The sequence below is a fragment of the Dicentrarchus labrax genome, unplaced genomic scaffold (genome assembly GCF_905237075.1).
Source record: "Dicentrarchus labrax unplaced genomic scaffold, dlabrax2021, whole genome shotgun sequence".
Lineage (NCBI taxonomy): Eukaryota > Metazoa > Chordata > Actinopteri > Moronidae > Dicentrarchus > Dicentrarchus labrax.
The window spans coordinates 33488773-33504464 of NW_026136719.1; the positions used below are offsets into that span (position 1 = coordinate 33488773).

A 15692-nucleotide genomic window follows, 5' to 3' on the forward strand; every position below is an offset into this window, starting at 1 on the left:
TACAATGAATCTGTGAAGAACAAAGAGAAACAGGCGCCAGTGAAAGACACCTGCTAGCAGTCTCTTCTCCAGTCCTTAAACAAAGCCAAGAAATCTTAGCGCAACTAGGGCCAAAGGCATCAATCAGAAACTCATGGATTGATCTGGACAAGCGTTGAAGATGTTGGGATTTGTGGACTACGTTGAGCAACACGCTACATGACACCCATTCGCAGGTATTTTTAAGATGTCACCAAGCTGTCACCCTATTTCTTTATGAATTTATTCAGGTAATATAATATAATAATAAAATTACAGCATATATAGCCTGCTAATGCAAACTCATTTATTCAACAGTGTGAAAAAGAGTACACTATGTCTATCAGTGTTCTTTCAGCTGGCTTTGATTACTGTACAGTTGCAGCATGCACTAATCCCTGTAGACAGAGGTTCTACTTCTTAACTTGTTTTGCAACTTGTGAAATAAAAAATGAATTTAAAAAAACAGCCCTTAAATTCAGATGTCCTATGCAGGAGCTTGGGTGGGTTTTTATCAAATTCCTGATCCCAATATGATTCTAACACACTATCTTTACAGGACTGGGGTTTTAACAGTCAGTCAACATTATCATTACACAGTAACATTAGCTGGAAAAAATATTTCTGGTGCTTGTAAGCAACAAAACAAATATTAACTGAAGTTATGTCTTTCAACCTTTGTAGCTCAAATGCTCAAGAGGTAACTGACACATTGGTACCTCCCACCTCCAACCATAATCACGTACAGGATTCTCATACCCATAGCATTACATAGTAAATTAGTGGTACTTAAAAGAGTCAAGAAGTCTCAGCATGTTAGATCTAAGTCATAGGTTGATTCTATCTCTGTGCAACCAGCCAGATGAGTCTGGGCTCCAGGCTCTGCCCATCCGTGAGCTGACAGTCCAAACTAAATAAGGAACAGAAAGATCCCTGATGCTCACTCAAGGGCGGATCGTCTTATTGATAACTTGTTCCTACTGTGCATTCTGCCCCATGCCCTTGCCGACTGATGATTGTATGTCAATATCCTAATGCACATCTCCTTCATAATTCATGACTGGAGGATATTTCACAGTCAGACTCTCACTCAGTGTTTGAAGCACTCTATGAACACTAATGTGAGGTTACATCAATACTGCACAAAGTAACAATGACCACATTGCATTACACATACAAGCATACACAAACACATGCTACAGAGTATACCTGTCAAGTGTTCAAGTTGAACATATAGCTAATTTTTGAGGGGGTTTTTAAGCTAATACCAACATTAAATTAGAGATATAATAGAATATGTCTCAGTCCAATAATGGCCAAATTCTGGTTAAATAAAGGATATTATTATATTTATAAATTAATTCAACTTTGAGCAACATACCATAAAGACAGAAGACACACAACGTGTTTGCAACCTGTCAGCAGCGCTGTCATCATGTCAGCTGTGTCGAGTTATCTTAAGTTATCTTGCAATTGATTTAAATTTAATTTTGAATGTTTGAATAGTGCTACCAATCAAAAACGCTGATAAAGATTCTGTGTGAAAAAGTTTAAATAAAAAGAAGCAGCAGTACTGAATAACTGAGGCATAAACATGAGTTGAATATTTGTTCCATAGTTTGAGCATGATGTTTTCTAGATGGCTAGGTTAAGCAAAGTGCATCCATACCAATTTATTAACAGAACAGTTGTTTATGAGAGGGAAGGAGACAGTATCAGATTGGTATTGGTAAATACTCAAGGTTGGATTGCATTGGAAAAGTAGTATCTGGCCATCACTATTTTAAATTGTCTACAATTATAGTCAAGACACAGTATTTACTGTACTTTCACTGTACTTCATTACTTCACTTCATGAACATAGGGAGACAGGATCAAAAAGGAGAGACTAAAACTCACACTGTATGAGCTCCAACTCATGACTATTGTCACAGGTTAATCTGAAGATTATTTTCCCAATTTATTGATTAATCGTTTTGTCTATTAAATGTCTTGTTTAATCTCACCATGAGTCCAAAGATATTATGTTTGTTAAAACACAGGAATGTATGGCATTTTAGCTTAAAAAATGACTTTAATTCAGTTTATCGAGAAAGAGTAGGGGACCGTAAGACAGTCCCCCCAGCCAGATCAGCAAGAGCAGCCCACCACAGTGGATGCTGTCATTGCCCCAAGAGGAGAGGAAGAGAGCCAGACAGGAGCCATGCTGGCCCAGATTGGATTTAAGGACAAAATGGGACTCAGGCTCCATCAAAAACCAAACACTCAAAGGCCAGATCGACAGAACCGACAGAGTGCAGGACGAGAGAAGTCAGACTGTGTTTCCATCAATGATGCTTGGTGCTCAAACGCAGCCAAACTGGAGGGAGACGGTTTCATTTAATGTGAAGATAACACCATATTATCGTATTATCTTGTTGCTTCTGTTTACATTTCCTGATGGCTCCACTATATTTTTACATAGCAAATAGTTGTTTGTTGCTATATTACTGTTTTAAGTCTCATATATATATATAACCTTTAAATCCAGTCAGTTCTCATGACAGAGTTATGATAGTTTTATGTCAGCCTTCAAATTAAAGGTTATTAAAAATATAAATATTACTGGCACATCAAAGTAGGAGACAGTAACAGAATAAGTTCGACACAGTTTCTACTGTTTAATTTGAACTCAGCATGCCTAACTGTATTAAACAGTGTCTGAGCTACATTTGCCAGAAGATGACTCATAAAGATATAAACATCACAGAAAATTCATCTTTACACAGTTGCTAGCTACTGAGGCTGGAGCCTGCGGAGAGGATAAATAGTGCTTAATTAGCTGTAATGTGTGTCTAAATGTGTAGAATAGTGAAACAGGTCATGTTTCTAAGAAAAAAGAAAAGTCATATCAAGGAAGCACATAGATTTCTGAGACTGAGACTGAGAACATGATATGATAATTTAGCCTGGAAACATATTTGTTCAGCTGAATTCAGGGAAGAAGGTGTAGGACAGGAGGCGTCAGCTCTCACAGAAACTTGGCGGACAGAGAGTGGGCTTTAAAGTGATAATGTGGGAATCTAGAAAGGATCTGGGTTTAAGTCAAAATTTAAGTCACAAGTTTTAAAAGTGAGGTATGCTGAACAGGAACACATGTCAGTACTGACATTACTGCTGGACGCAGTACAGGTAAAGGTGGCCTGGTCTGATGAATCACATTTTCTTTTACATCTTGTGGATCGTGTGCGCTGCTTACCTGGGGAACACATGGCACCACGAAAGCATTGTTGCAGACGATGTACACTCAAAGCAAAAATGGTTCAGGAATGGTTTGAGGAACACAACGAGTTCAAGGTGTTGACTCCAAATTCCCCCCATCTCAATCCAATCAAGCATCTATCGGATGTGCTGGTCAAACAAGTCCGATCCATGGAGGCCCCACCTTACAACTTACAGGACTGATCTGCTGCTAACATGTTGGTGCCAGATACTAGATATTTTTTTCCCATATCTCCAGCTGTTATGTCCTGTGATTCCAGCAGGACTACTAATTGCAGAAACATCTAACAATCAGAGTTTTGCAGGAATTTCTGAGACTAAAGATTTGGATATTTCAAAACTGACTGTAGACAGGTGCGTACTTGCACACAGACAGTGGATAAAGAAAACGCACCATATTTGCCATACCATAATGGACCCAGAATCCAATAGTGAATTGATTATAAGTGCTGAATGTTTTATTACAAAGTGTATTATTTAGCTTCACATACAGAATTTGAAGCTAGGTGATTGGATGTGTTTTACAAAAATGCTCTTTGAAGAGTAATATTTGACTCACAGTCTGGTATCTTTCTTTCTTTTTTTTTCTTCTTCTTTTTTTAAAAAGAACCAAATATTTTCAAACACAGTTGTTCATCTGTTGTACTCATGATTCAATCATGGTCCATTGGCCCTTCCAAGCCTCAGAAGTGTTCCAACTGCCAGTTACCTAACATTATCTATGAGAAAAACTCAAGAATATTTACTTCCCTGAAACTCCAAAAGAATTCCTACTACTTGACAACTTTATAATACATGATGTACACCAGATTGGGCCAATAATATAAAAGACCACAGACTCATTTATCACACTTTGCTGAAGTTACAAGGCTAGAATCAAATGTTTTGAGACTACTCACCTCATTCCAAAATCTCTAACCAGGTGAGATTACAAACTCTGTCCAATAAAGCAGGGAACGGCCACAGTAATGCAATAAGCAGAAAGAAGAAACAGACATATTTACCAAGGACATTTCCCGCAGGCACCTGCTCCAGCTCCTCTAGCTCTCTGCCCATTAGCAGGTAGAGGCTTTCCATGGAACAACAGGACAGATAAGGCACCTCAGGCACACAGTCTGAAGCACTGCAACCCTCTGGCAGCTGGCAGAGATGAGAGAAGGAATGAGCATGAGGAGCCAAGTGGATCACAAATGAAGAATTTGCAATCACATCAGGTTAACATTCTATTTCCCAGTCAGTTGGGATGTAAAAGCTCTGTGGGTCCATGTCCTGTCAGTTACAGTATGTCCCTCTATGGGACATCATCTTTACAGCTCTTGGTTTGTTGGTAATAAGTCATTTTGAACCCAAAACAGAGCAGAACTAAACAGAGCAGGGTAGATCTAGAGAAATATTCATGGGGTGTCTAGAGGGTGACATGGAGACTTTAAGGGGTGGCAGAAATATCTGCTGATTTAATCACAATCACAAAAATCTATATTTACTTGAAAAAGCCCCCAAATGAAGAGATTTGAACTCACAAACATTACTGTGCCACATTAGTAAAGCACTGAATAGAAATATCTAAAGGTGGCATTAGAAATTAATACACTGTTTACTTTCCAAATCTTCAAACATTAGTCTTTTTTAGTTGAAAGCAATCCTGTCACTGAGTCTAAAATGTGGCCATAACAGAGCATTAAATTATTTTCTGAATTATGTGTTAAATCTGGTAGCTGTGTAGCCAGGCATTTTTTAGGGGGTTCAGCTGCCACCCCATGCCACCTCTCTAGATCCACCCCTGAACTAAAAGAAAACAACAAATCATTTTTAGTCTTTAGTCTGGGCCAACTGAACCAAACTGCAGGTGTGAAACAGACCAAAACTGTCTAACTCTGTAAAATTAAGTTATTTTGGGGCTGGGGCAAAACTGAATTCACTTTCCATTAAACACTGGTATATCCAACTAATCAATATTTCAATGTCAAAAAGTTGCACATTTACAACAATGTCTACAATATACACTGTGTTCCAAATGATTATGCAAATATGAAACATTTTTTGTCTGTTTAGATCACTGACATCAATCTCAGACAGGTTTGTCTTTATTAGTTTGCCAGGTGAGCCTTATTAATGGGAAACTACTTAAGGATGTTGTTTCACAATATTAAGCAAGTCACAGGTTTCATGCAATATGGGGGAAAAAAATATCTTTCTGCAGATGAAAAGCGTGAACTAGTGCAGTATCTTTCAATAGGTATGAAACCACTGGATATTTCACGAAATATTAAGAGATATCATCGTCCTATGAAAAGATTTGTGTCTGATTCAGAGCGCAGACGGGTTCGTTCAGATAAAGGCGTGTTAAGGAACGTTTCTGTAAGGCTAATTCATCGTATTAAGAGAGCAGCTGTGAAAAAGCCACTGATGAGTAGTAAAACAGGTATTTGAAGCTGCTGGTGCCTCTGGAGTCCCAAGATCCTCTTGACGCAGGATCCTCCAGAGGCTTGCTGATGTGCATAAAGCTGTATTTCGGCCGCCCTTAAACAATGCCCACAAGGAGACATGATTGCAGTGGGTTCAGGAATACATGAAGACTAATTGTCTAACAGTTTTATTCACTGATGTATGCCGTGCTACACTGGATGGTCCAGATGGATGGAATTCTAGATGGCCAACCATGTCCCAACAAGGCTGTGACGTCAGGAGTGGTGGAGTGATGTTTTGGGCTGGAATCATGGGAAGTGAGTTGGTAGACCCCTTTAAGGTGCCTGACGGTGTCAAAATGACCTCTGCAAAATATGTGGAGTTCCTAACTGCCCATTTCCTGCCATGTTATAAAAAGAAGAACCATGCCTTCCGGAGCAAAATCATTTTCATGTAAGACAACGCACCATCCCATGCCGCAACAAATACCATTGAGGCCTAGGCTGCTATGGGTATTAAGGGAGAAAGACTCACGGTGTGGCCAGCATCATCTCCTGACCTCAACCCTATGGAGAACCAGTGGAGCATCCTTAAAAGGAAGCTCTATGAGGGTGGGTGGCAAAACAGCAGCTCTGGGAGGAAACTCTGGCATCCTCAAAGGAAATACAGACAGAAACTGTACATGGACTTACAAGTTCAATGGATGAGAGAGTTGTTAATGTGATATCAAAGAAGGGCTCCTATGTTAATATGTAACTCGATCTGTAAAGATGTTTTTGATTTAAATAGCTTTGATTTGAGAAAATTATCCCCTCTAATGCAAAAAATACAACAGATTTCGGTTTTCAATCCATTAGAAACTATTAAGTGTTTTGGAACTCTGTTTTGCATAATAATTTGGAACACTGCATTTCGAGTTATTTTGCAAAAAATTCCATTGTCATCATTCGTAATTGTTTTTAATAAAATCCAGATTACGATATAATTGTTGAGGAATAAAAAATCCTATTGACTGCCAATTATATCAATTATTTAGTAAGAAAAAGAACAAAAACAGTATATGCATAATAATTTGGAACACAGTGTAAAGATGAACAAATGAGCGTGAAGCAGGTACTGTAAAGCTTGATTGATAACTGTGGTTTACCATGCTCAGGCCCTGGGCAGGGTCATACTTTGGTCCCAGTACAAATACTCTCTGTCCTTTCTTGACCAGCCCACTGTAGACTCGTGCAAACGCTATGAAGGTCTCCTTCTGCTCCTCTTCCTCTTCTGGCTTTGGGTCTTTCAATGTCAGACTCTCCATCTTATCTGACAGAGAGAAACAACATACACAGAAGTTTATGTGAGAGTTAATCGCAGGTAATCATCTCACTTGTACATACTCTGACAGTGGAAACTGACACACTGCACAGTTTTAGCTGCATCCAAAGAACGATGACCACCTTGTGACAGCCCTCCTGTTTGGGTTGTCTTTTCCCTTTAGGAGTAAAACAGGAAGTGCATCACTGATTAGCATCTGTTGCTCCTCAGCTATATAAGCTGGTGGATTCTGTCAGTTTGCTGTCTCTCTCCCTATATTTTTTTGTTTGGGTTAAATGTTCTTTGCTCATTACACTGTCCACTCACTCAAACACACAAAACACTACTGATGTTACTCATTAACAAACTTTATATTGTCATTGTTTAACTTATATTTTGCTAAATAAATCTTTAGTTTAAAGGTTGTGTGTTGTTCTTCCCTCTTTTTCCTTCCCTTGAGCCAGGCAGCGTCTACTTGCCTATTCTTTACACCCACATAATTATTAGTGATTAATGAAAAACCTCTTAAGACCCACCTTAATCTTAACTCCTAACCCAACCACACCTGTATAACCATAACCCCTAGTCTCTAACCCAAACATACCTATATGATCCTAACACTACCCCTAACCCAACCACACTTGTATAATCCTAACCACAAATCCTTACCCTGTTTAGGCCTACCCCTAACTCTGTTTTTGGCAGGCAGGTGGGTTTTAACAGGTTAAACTGATTAAAATGGCAGTAATCAGTAAAACCATGCTATAATGATGCTTGCATCGCCACCTTTTCTCCACAGCTCCCAGTCAGATTTAATGATTTAAAAAAACACCACAAACTGTCACTTATTTCCCAACTCCATCCATGGTACTAGTCTTTTGGCAAACTGCTGTGTGTTTAAAGAAATAAAAAGAGATGAAAAGTGTAGAATTGAGCGTACCTGTGCTGAGTCCTGCAGGTTGGACATCTTGTGACGTATTCCCTGAGTGAGTGAGGTCTCTTTGGCTCTCTGTTGCTGTCTGATCAGCTGTCATCCTGTCAGCATGTCTCTGTCTAGCCAGCTCCCTGCGCTGGGCAATCTCATCCTGAGTCAACGGCCTAAACACACACACACGCACACACACGCGCACACACACAGGTCAGAATGCCATCATACTTCCAGATAACAGCTGTTTCCTTGAGGTCAGAGATGGGTTGTGACAAGCAAGCTGTCAGCTGCAACCATAGGAAGAGTTGGAAACATTGACAGTATATAATTAGTGGACAAAGTTTCCAGGTCTGACAAGTGAGGCCAATGAAGAGGTACTTTAAACCTGCATTGTTTCTAACGGACAGCAGGGCGCAGCTCCATGGGCTGCAAAAAAAAAACTGGTTGTATTAAATGTAAGGGCAAAATGAGCCTACTTCTGACTGATTTATGAGTTTATGGTCTCAGTCTCTAGTTTCAGTCTTCTACCATACAACATGACGTTCATTTAGTAAATGATGGTCCCATTTAGATTAAAATAGACCATAAAGCAGGGTATACAGCTCAACGCACCAAACTCAGATCAAAATGTCAAACTAGGCAATGCTGATCAGATATGGACCCAGATTGTGGAAAAGCCTGTGGTTGTAATGATTATATTATTAGAAATATTGCTATTAATGTGTGTCAGCCCAGGTACCAGTGTGAAGATGAAATACAATCCAGCAAGTCCAACTTGAGCAACTCTATCAGGATGCTCAGTTTTTTTCACGCTGTTCTTATGTCAGGCTTAGCCAGCTAAAGTTGTGCTAAATCTTGGCTGTCCTGTATCACAAAGCTGGCTCACTTTAAAGTATGCTGCAGTTCAGACCTGCTCTGAAGACCAGAACAAAACATGAAAACAAACTACCAACTAAACCTCTGGAAAAAACGCAGCTGTCTGTGTAGGTCATAAAGTTTTGGTTTATTTAAAGGTTATACGTATATACACTAATATCATTGGTATTGGCCAATATTCGCCTTCTTACTGATAGTGGCAAATAAGATGGCATTCACCGTTATCACTGGCCAACTGCTATGTTACATCAATTTGGGGTTGGCTAAAAGTTGTATATTGTATATTTATTTGTTTCCCTGGCACAAAAGGGCAAATAGACCACCAATCGAACGCCAAAATAAACATTGGTATTAGCCCACAATTTCCCAATCGGTGCACCCCTAATATATGTGATTTAGAACATTAATATAGCAGTAAACAACTATTCTCTATGTAAAGACATAGTGGGGTCATTGTGTCACACTCCCTGTGCCTGTGTTGCTATCGCAGCCCAGCGATGTTGATTGTTGGAATGGTGGAAAGACTAACAAAGACTGTTTTGGTGAGTTTTATTTTGTATATGTCTACTTTGAACAAAGTTACGATGTTACAATGATATGGAAGATTAAATGAACTATTTTGTCGATGGAGTCTGGTGTTGAGCGATTGTGATATTCTGGCTGTTTCTGGATAAACTAAAGGTCTGTCTCTGTAGGGATCCTGTCCATGATGTTATCAGACACTTAGAATAAGAATGTGGTCTGTCAGTGGCAAAAACAACAACCTTTATTGGATGGACTTTGATGGGTGCAGTGGCCCCAAAGATTATTATTATACATTAGCTTACACTGTGGCCATTGCAGCCATTTTCATGAATGTTTTCAAATCTAACTCTGAATTAAGGATTTATTTTGACTAACAAAGACAATTTTGGTGAGTTTTATTTTGTATAACCTTTCATATTTTGTATATATAACCTTTGAGCCAGATGAGTCAGACCGCCTGTCTACGTTCAGCTCACTTTGTGATAAATGCTACTCAAAACACATGATTTTTTTGACAACTGTCCGCACACTATTACAGTCCTAACGTACTGTAATATCTAGAAACCATGTCTAATACATGGACTGTGAGCCTCAGTTAGTGGAAAACTTTCAGTTCAGCCAGATAGGTGCCTCAGGGGCGAACTGTAAAAACAGAACACAATTATCCTCACATTAGTTTTGCTACATGACCTGTGTGTTTTTGTGAATGCAGTGCTGTCTGTGTGTGCGCGGGCATTGTGGTAGGACTGTTAGCAGTCTGTGTGCGTGTGTGTACCCTCTTCAAAAAGACCACAATGACTGTAGCAACACAGCTGCTCACAATAGGCCTGAGTGACGGCATCCAACACAGAGTTCAGCTCCATGATGACAAACCACTTAAAACAGCCCATAATTTGCCCCTGACAGCAGCAGCAGCCCTGGCGACTCACTGAGACTGATTGCACCTCTCTTTTGCATAAATTGGATATAAATGGGGCCACAGCCTGAATTCAGGATTCCAACAGGAAACCACAAAAGAGCAAACCCCACTGGCTGATGGCCTGGCCTTAAGAACAAATAACTTCTAACTAACTTACAGCTGCAAACTGCACGAGTCAGCTCACTTCTCTCACATTATTTCCTCCGAAACCAGAAAGGCAAACAAACCAAAAGCAGACAGATGTTTAAGTGAAGGTTATCAATTTATTTATTTGAGCCTGGAACTGCTCGAACATCTAAATAAACACACAGCTGTGAGGTACGCACTAGGCTTCAAGCTTCCCATCAGACCACAGCTAAGTTGCTGCTTTTTTCCTCAAGAGGTCAAATCAGTCGCTCATTGGTAATAACAGGAATGCCAGGACTTGGCTTCTGGCCTCACCCACTGCGGTTATGAAGTAATGGCTTCCAAACACTGGAGCCGGACGATCGCAACCACTAACAGACCTTTTAACGTCGTGAAACGGGAGGAAAAAGTGTGCTGGAAAATTAAACAATATATTGATATTAAAGCTGTCTGCAAAACGCACTTCATCGCTTTTTACACTAAAGGATTTTGATTGTAGATGTCTGCCATTCTGGCTCGAGTACATGAAAATGTAACTGAGCAGTGACTGAGATGATATTCTTGCTGACATTTACGCTGCATGTTGAGAAACTTGAAAGCTAAATTTATAAAGCTCTCCACCATGATGGAAATGCTCTTTTAGAGGGAGATCTTACTGAATTTGCGAAGACTGGACTGTCCAGCAGGTTAGAAGGATATGGTGATAATATTCTGCATAGAGTTCAAATTCACTGCCTCTCTATATCCACGTCATTGCTGCCACCCTTCTATTTCAGCCATCTAAAAGATGTTACCCACTACTAATTTTTTAAACCCACACTTATTTCCTACCTCCCACAGATCAATACTTTGTGAACTGTGGATTGGTTTGGAGAGGGCTAGTAATAGTAGGACACTAAATTAATTAATTAAATTGATTTATTTTAATTGATTTAAAAAACAGAATGGGCCCTATCTTGCCGATCTGAAACGCAGTATCAAAGTATCAAACGCTAAACGCAAGTAGATTTGTGGGCGGATCTCGGCGCTGTTGCTATTATGCCGGCGGGATAAATGACTCTTGCGCCCGGCGCAAATCTAAAATGGGTTGGTCTGAAGTAGCTACATTAGTCATAGGTGTGGTTTGGGCGTAACGTGCAATAAACCAATCAGAGCTCCATCTCACATTCCCTTTAAAAGCAGGCGCGCTTGTTCCATGGCGGATTGCTATTATAACGGCGGATTTGCCAGGCGCACGCCAGGAGCGGTTCACAGCCGAGGAGACCGACGTTCTCGTCAGGGCCGTAAAAGACCGAGAAGTTAATAAATGAAATAAATGAAACACAGCCATACAATAAATCAAAACAATGTAACGCAGCTTCCAGGAAGAAGACCCTGGCCTCGGGAGCAGTGCGCACGGGCCGAGCAGTGCGCAAGGGCCAGCTGAGGAGGGAGCAGCGCAAACACCAAGGTGCAGAGGATCCAGACCCACTACACGCCGGAGGACCACCCGTTCCTGCAGCAAACCCGGTTTGACATGCTGGAGGGGGAGCCGGAACACGCCTCCTCTTTTCGCCGAACCACCCCCCGGAGCGCAAGTTCATTCCCTAATTTAAGGACGTGCATCGGTGGAGGGAAAATTCCAATGTGCATCGAGTGCAAAATAGGAATTATACAAGCGCCAGTGTACAAAGTCAATTGCGCTGAGTGCAAGATAGAGCCCAAAAAGTGAAGAGTGCAATTATTGAGGCTTTAGCTGATGGCATGAAATCACAAAATCTTTACTGTAGCGTTCCTGTTTACTACAGTTTTAAATAAGCAAAACAATTGAACTTGTAGTGTGTAAGGTTTTCAGGTTTGGACAAATTGATGTATGCAGTATTCTTTCCTTTGAAACTTTCACTTTTCTCTGTGCATGAGGTAGTTTTTGGTCACATTGTAAATTGAGTTAGAGTTGATTTAACCATTTGTAGGTATTTCTGGATTTTTCTCAGGTTCATACACTGAACAAAATTATAAACGCAACACTTTGTTTTTGCCCCCATTCATCATGAGCTGAACTCAAAGATCTAAGACTTTCTCTATGTACACAAAAGGCCTATTTCTCTCAAATATTGTTCACATATCTGTCAAAATCTGTGTTAGTGAGCACTTCTCCTTTGCCGAGATAATCTATCCACCTCACAGGTGTGGCATATCAAGATGCTGATCAGACAGCATGGGTATTGCACAGGTGTGCCTTTGGCTGGCCACACAAAAATGTGCAGTTTCACCCTCATCCTCATCGGGGTCTCGACCTGACTGCAGTTCGTCGTCGTAACCGACTTGAGTGGGCAAATGCTCACATTCGATGGCGTCTGGCACTTTGGAGAGGTGTTCTCTTCACGGATGAATCCCGGTTTTCACTGCACAGGGCGGATGGCAGCGTGTATGGGGTCATGTGGGTGAGCGGTTTGCTGATGTCAACGCTGTGGATCGAGTGGCCCATGGTGGCGGTGGGGTTATGGTATGGGCAGGCGTGTGTTATGGACAACGAACACAGGTGCATTTTATTGATGGCATTTTGAATGCACAGAGATACCGTGATGAGATCCTGAGGCCCATTGTTGTGCCATTCATCCACGACCATCACCTCATGTTGCAGCATGATAATGTACGGCCCCATGTTGCAAGGATCTGTACACAATTCCTGGAAGCTGAAAACATCCCAGTTCTTGCATGGCCAGCATACTCACCGGACATGTAACCCATTGAGCATGTTTGGGATGCTCTGGATCGGCGTATAAGACAGCGTGTTCCAGGTCCTGCCAATATCCAGCAACTTCGCACAGCCATTGAAGAGGAATGGACCAACATTCCACAGTGACAGGCCACAATCAACAACCTGATCAACACTATGCGAAGGAGATGTGTTGCACTGCGTGAGGCAAATGGTGGTCACACCAGATACTGACTGGTTTCCGGACCCCCCCGGACCCCCCCAATACAGTGAAACTGCACATTTTCGAGTGGCCTTTTATTGTGGCGAGCCTAAGGCACACCTGTGCAATACCCATGCTGTCTGATCAGCATCTTGATATGCCACACCTGTGAGGTGGATGGATTATCTCGGCAAAGGAGAAGTGCTCACTAACACAGATTTTGACAGATTTGTCAACAATATTTGAGAGAAATAGGCCTTTTGTGTACATAGAGAAAGTCTTAGAAAGATAGAAAAGATAGAAAGATCTTTGAGTTCAGCTCATGATGAATGGGGGCAAAAATGTTGTTGTGTTTATAATTTTGTTCAGTGTAGATAGTAACAAAATTATCCTCTCTGTATGCTGAACATCGCATGATTTTTATCACCAGTCACTTAATTTGAACCATGAGTTCCAGCTGTTTTCACTGATTTGAGCCAATTCTTAAGTTAAAGGTGTCACGCAGTTAAACCAGCTGTTGACTGCCGACTGTCGGGCCATGGTGGCATACAGTATGTCTATGAACCACTCCTCTGTGAGCAGCTGTAGCCTTGGGCTGCCACAGAAATGTCAGCGGAGCGTATGTGTGCCTGCTGCAGGTAGCTGGCTCATTAGCCGAGATTATGGACAGGCTTTTTCCTTCCTGGCTCACAGTCAGAGATGACCTTTCCTTCCTCCTTATACTATGCCTTTCTTTTCTCCCTCTCTCTTACTTATCTTCCCCATCCTGTAACCCAGCTCTGACAGCCTGTCTATATCTCCTCTACTCTGCTTGCCGCTCTGCTTCCCTAGGAGTGCATCAGCAGAGTCTGCAATTAGGATCCAGTACTGTGACAGGAGGGGGAAGGAGAGTGGAGACGATGCCAGCCAGTGGGCTGAAGTAGAATCTCTATATTATGCATCAGATATGCTGGAGATCAAGAAGCTGAAAACAGAAGGAAAGGCAGGGAGAGGGAATTCAGGGTACTATGGAATATATGCTCTATATTGTGTATTTCTGGATTTCAGCGCATCAAGGAGACACGATCAAGAGTCAGCACTGTTTTTACTCAGACTTCCAAAGTTCTGAATGAGTTCAGATGTTCATGGTTTGTTTTGTTTCATAAAAAATGCATCCTCTGTGGGAGAAAAACAGTCTGACCCCAGATTTGGCAAATAGAACAACAATGCACTGTCTAAACTCATAAATCAGCAATTTTAGGTTAGATAAGGCCTCCCAGTCCTTCAGTCCTTAAAGGATAAGGTTTTCTATACCATCAAATCCCATTACAAGAAAAACAAAAAAGACAAAACCAACAATGAATTGATCCTACTAAAAAGTATAGTTGTATCCAAAGCCTAATATATCCTATATATTTAATTATAAGATTGATAGTTCTGGTCCTTGAAGCTGCAACTGAAACTTTTATAAAAAAAATTGACATATTTGCTGAAACTTTCACTATATCCTGACAGTAGAACATGAGACAGATAATCTGTGAAAAAAATCAGGTTCCTGTCTCCTCCTAATGCTCCTAATGGCATTTGCAAGAATCCACCAGGCCTGAACGAAAACAACCAATCAGAGCCAAGAAAGATAGTTGATTGTTAAGTCAAATACAGATGCTTTGGAACCCTGGGAGTAAGACTCAACAATCAGCTATCATCAAGCCTCCAACCCAAACTAACTTAATTAGGGAAGTACGGAATATATAAATCATTAACTGTGTGCTAACATTTCCCAGATTTCTCACCACATCTTCCAATACAACCTGATCAGAAGGGCCAGCTCTGCTCTGGGAACTGGAAAACACCTCACATCCTCTCAACGACCACCTGGTCAAACAGAGTGCTTTCAGTAGCAGACCAGCTTCACTTGTGACAAGGACCGCTATAGAAGGTCTGACTGCACTGGGACTTCACAGCAGGAATTCCACAGCCATCGTTGCATTCATGCCTACCTGAACTATGAGAATGAGGACAGCCATAATGGTTGTCAAAGGAGTTCACTACATTGCGGTGGAGTAGTTTACAGCTTCAGCACGATTTAGCAAATGCAGATCACTCTATAGTGCACAATGAGGCGGAACGAAGACAATGAGCTCTCTCTGGCCCATTAATAGCTCACACACGCTCCACAGGCCTGGCCATTAAACCAACACTGGGACCAACACTTTAATGGCTCCTCGACATCAATCCCAGTCTCCTATAAGCATCTGTTTCCAATGGAAAAGGGCAACACACCACTCGTTTCTATAACATGTCACCCGGGCCTTTCAAGTGTGAGGACAGCTTTGCTATTCATCTCATCGGAGGAAGTAGCAGACCGTGTCTCCCAGCTTCATAAACGCTTGAAGACAGAATCTATGACACCGGGTTTAGATTAATAGGCCAGACACTGACGAAGGTAGTG

The 15692-nt window shown here is 41.2% G+C and overlaps 1 protein-coding gene across 4 annotated transcripts in view; it reads right to left on the reverse strand.

Annotated features, from left to right (window-relative positions):
• efl1 (elongation factor like GTPase 1) overlaps positions 1-15692 on the reverse strand; it is a 91421-nt gene that overhangs the window by 58711 nt on the left and 17018 nt on the right. For all 4 annotated transcript variants that reach the window (XM_051379982.1, XM_051379983.1, XM_051379981.1 and 1 more), the window contains exons 13-15: positions 7928-8085; positions 6833-6996; positions 4284-4419 (exon numbers count right to left, since the gene is read on the reverse strand). In XM_051379982.1, coding sequence (XP_051235942.1) covers positions 4284-4419; positions 6833-6996; positions 7928-8085 — 458 coding nt within the window. The remainder of the gene's footprint in view (positions 1-4283; positions 4420-6832; positions 6997-7927; positions 8086-15692) is intronic.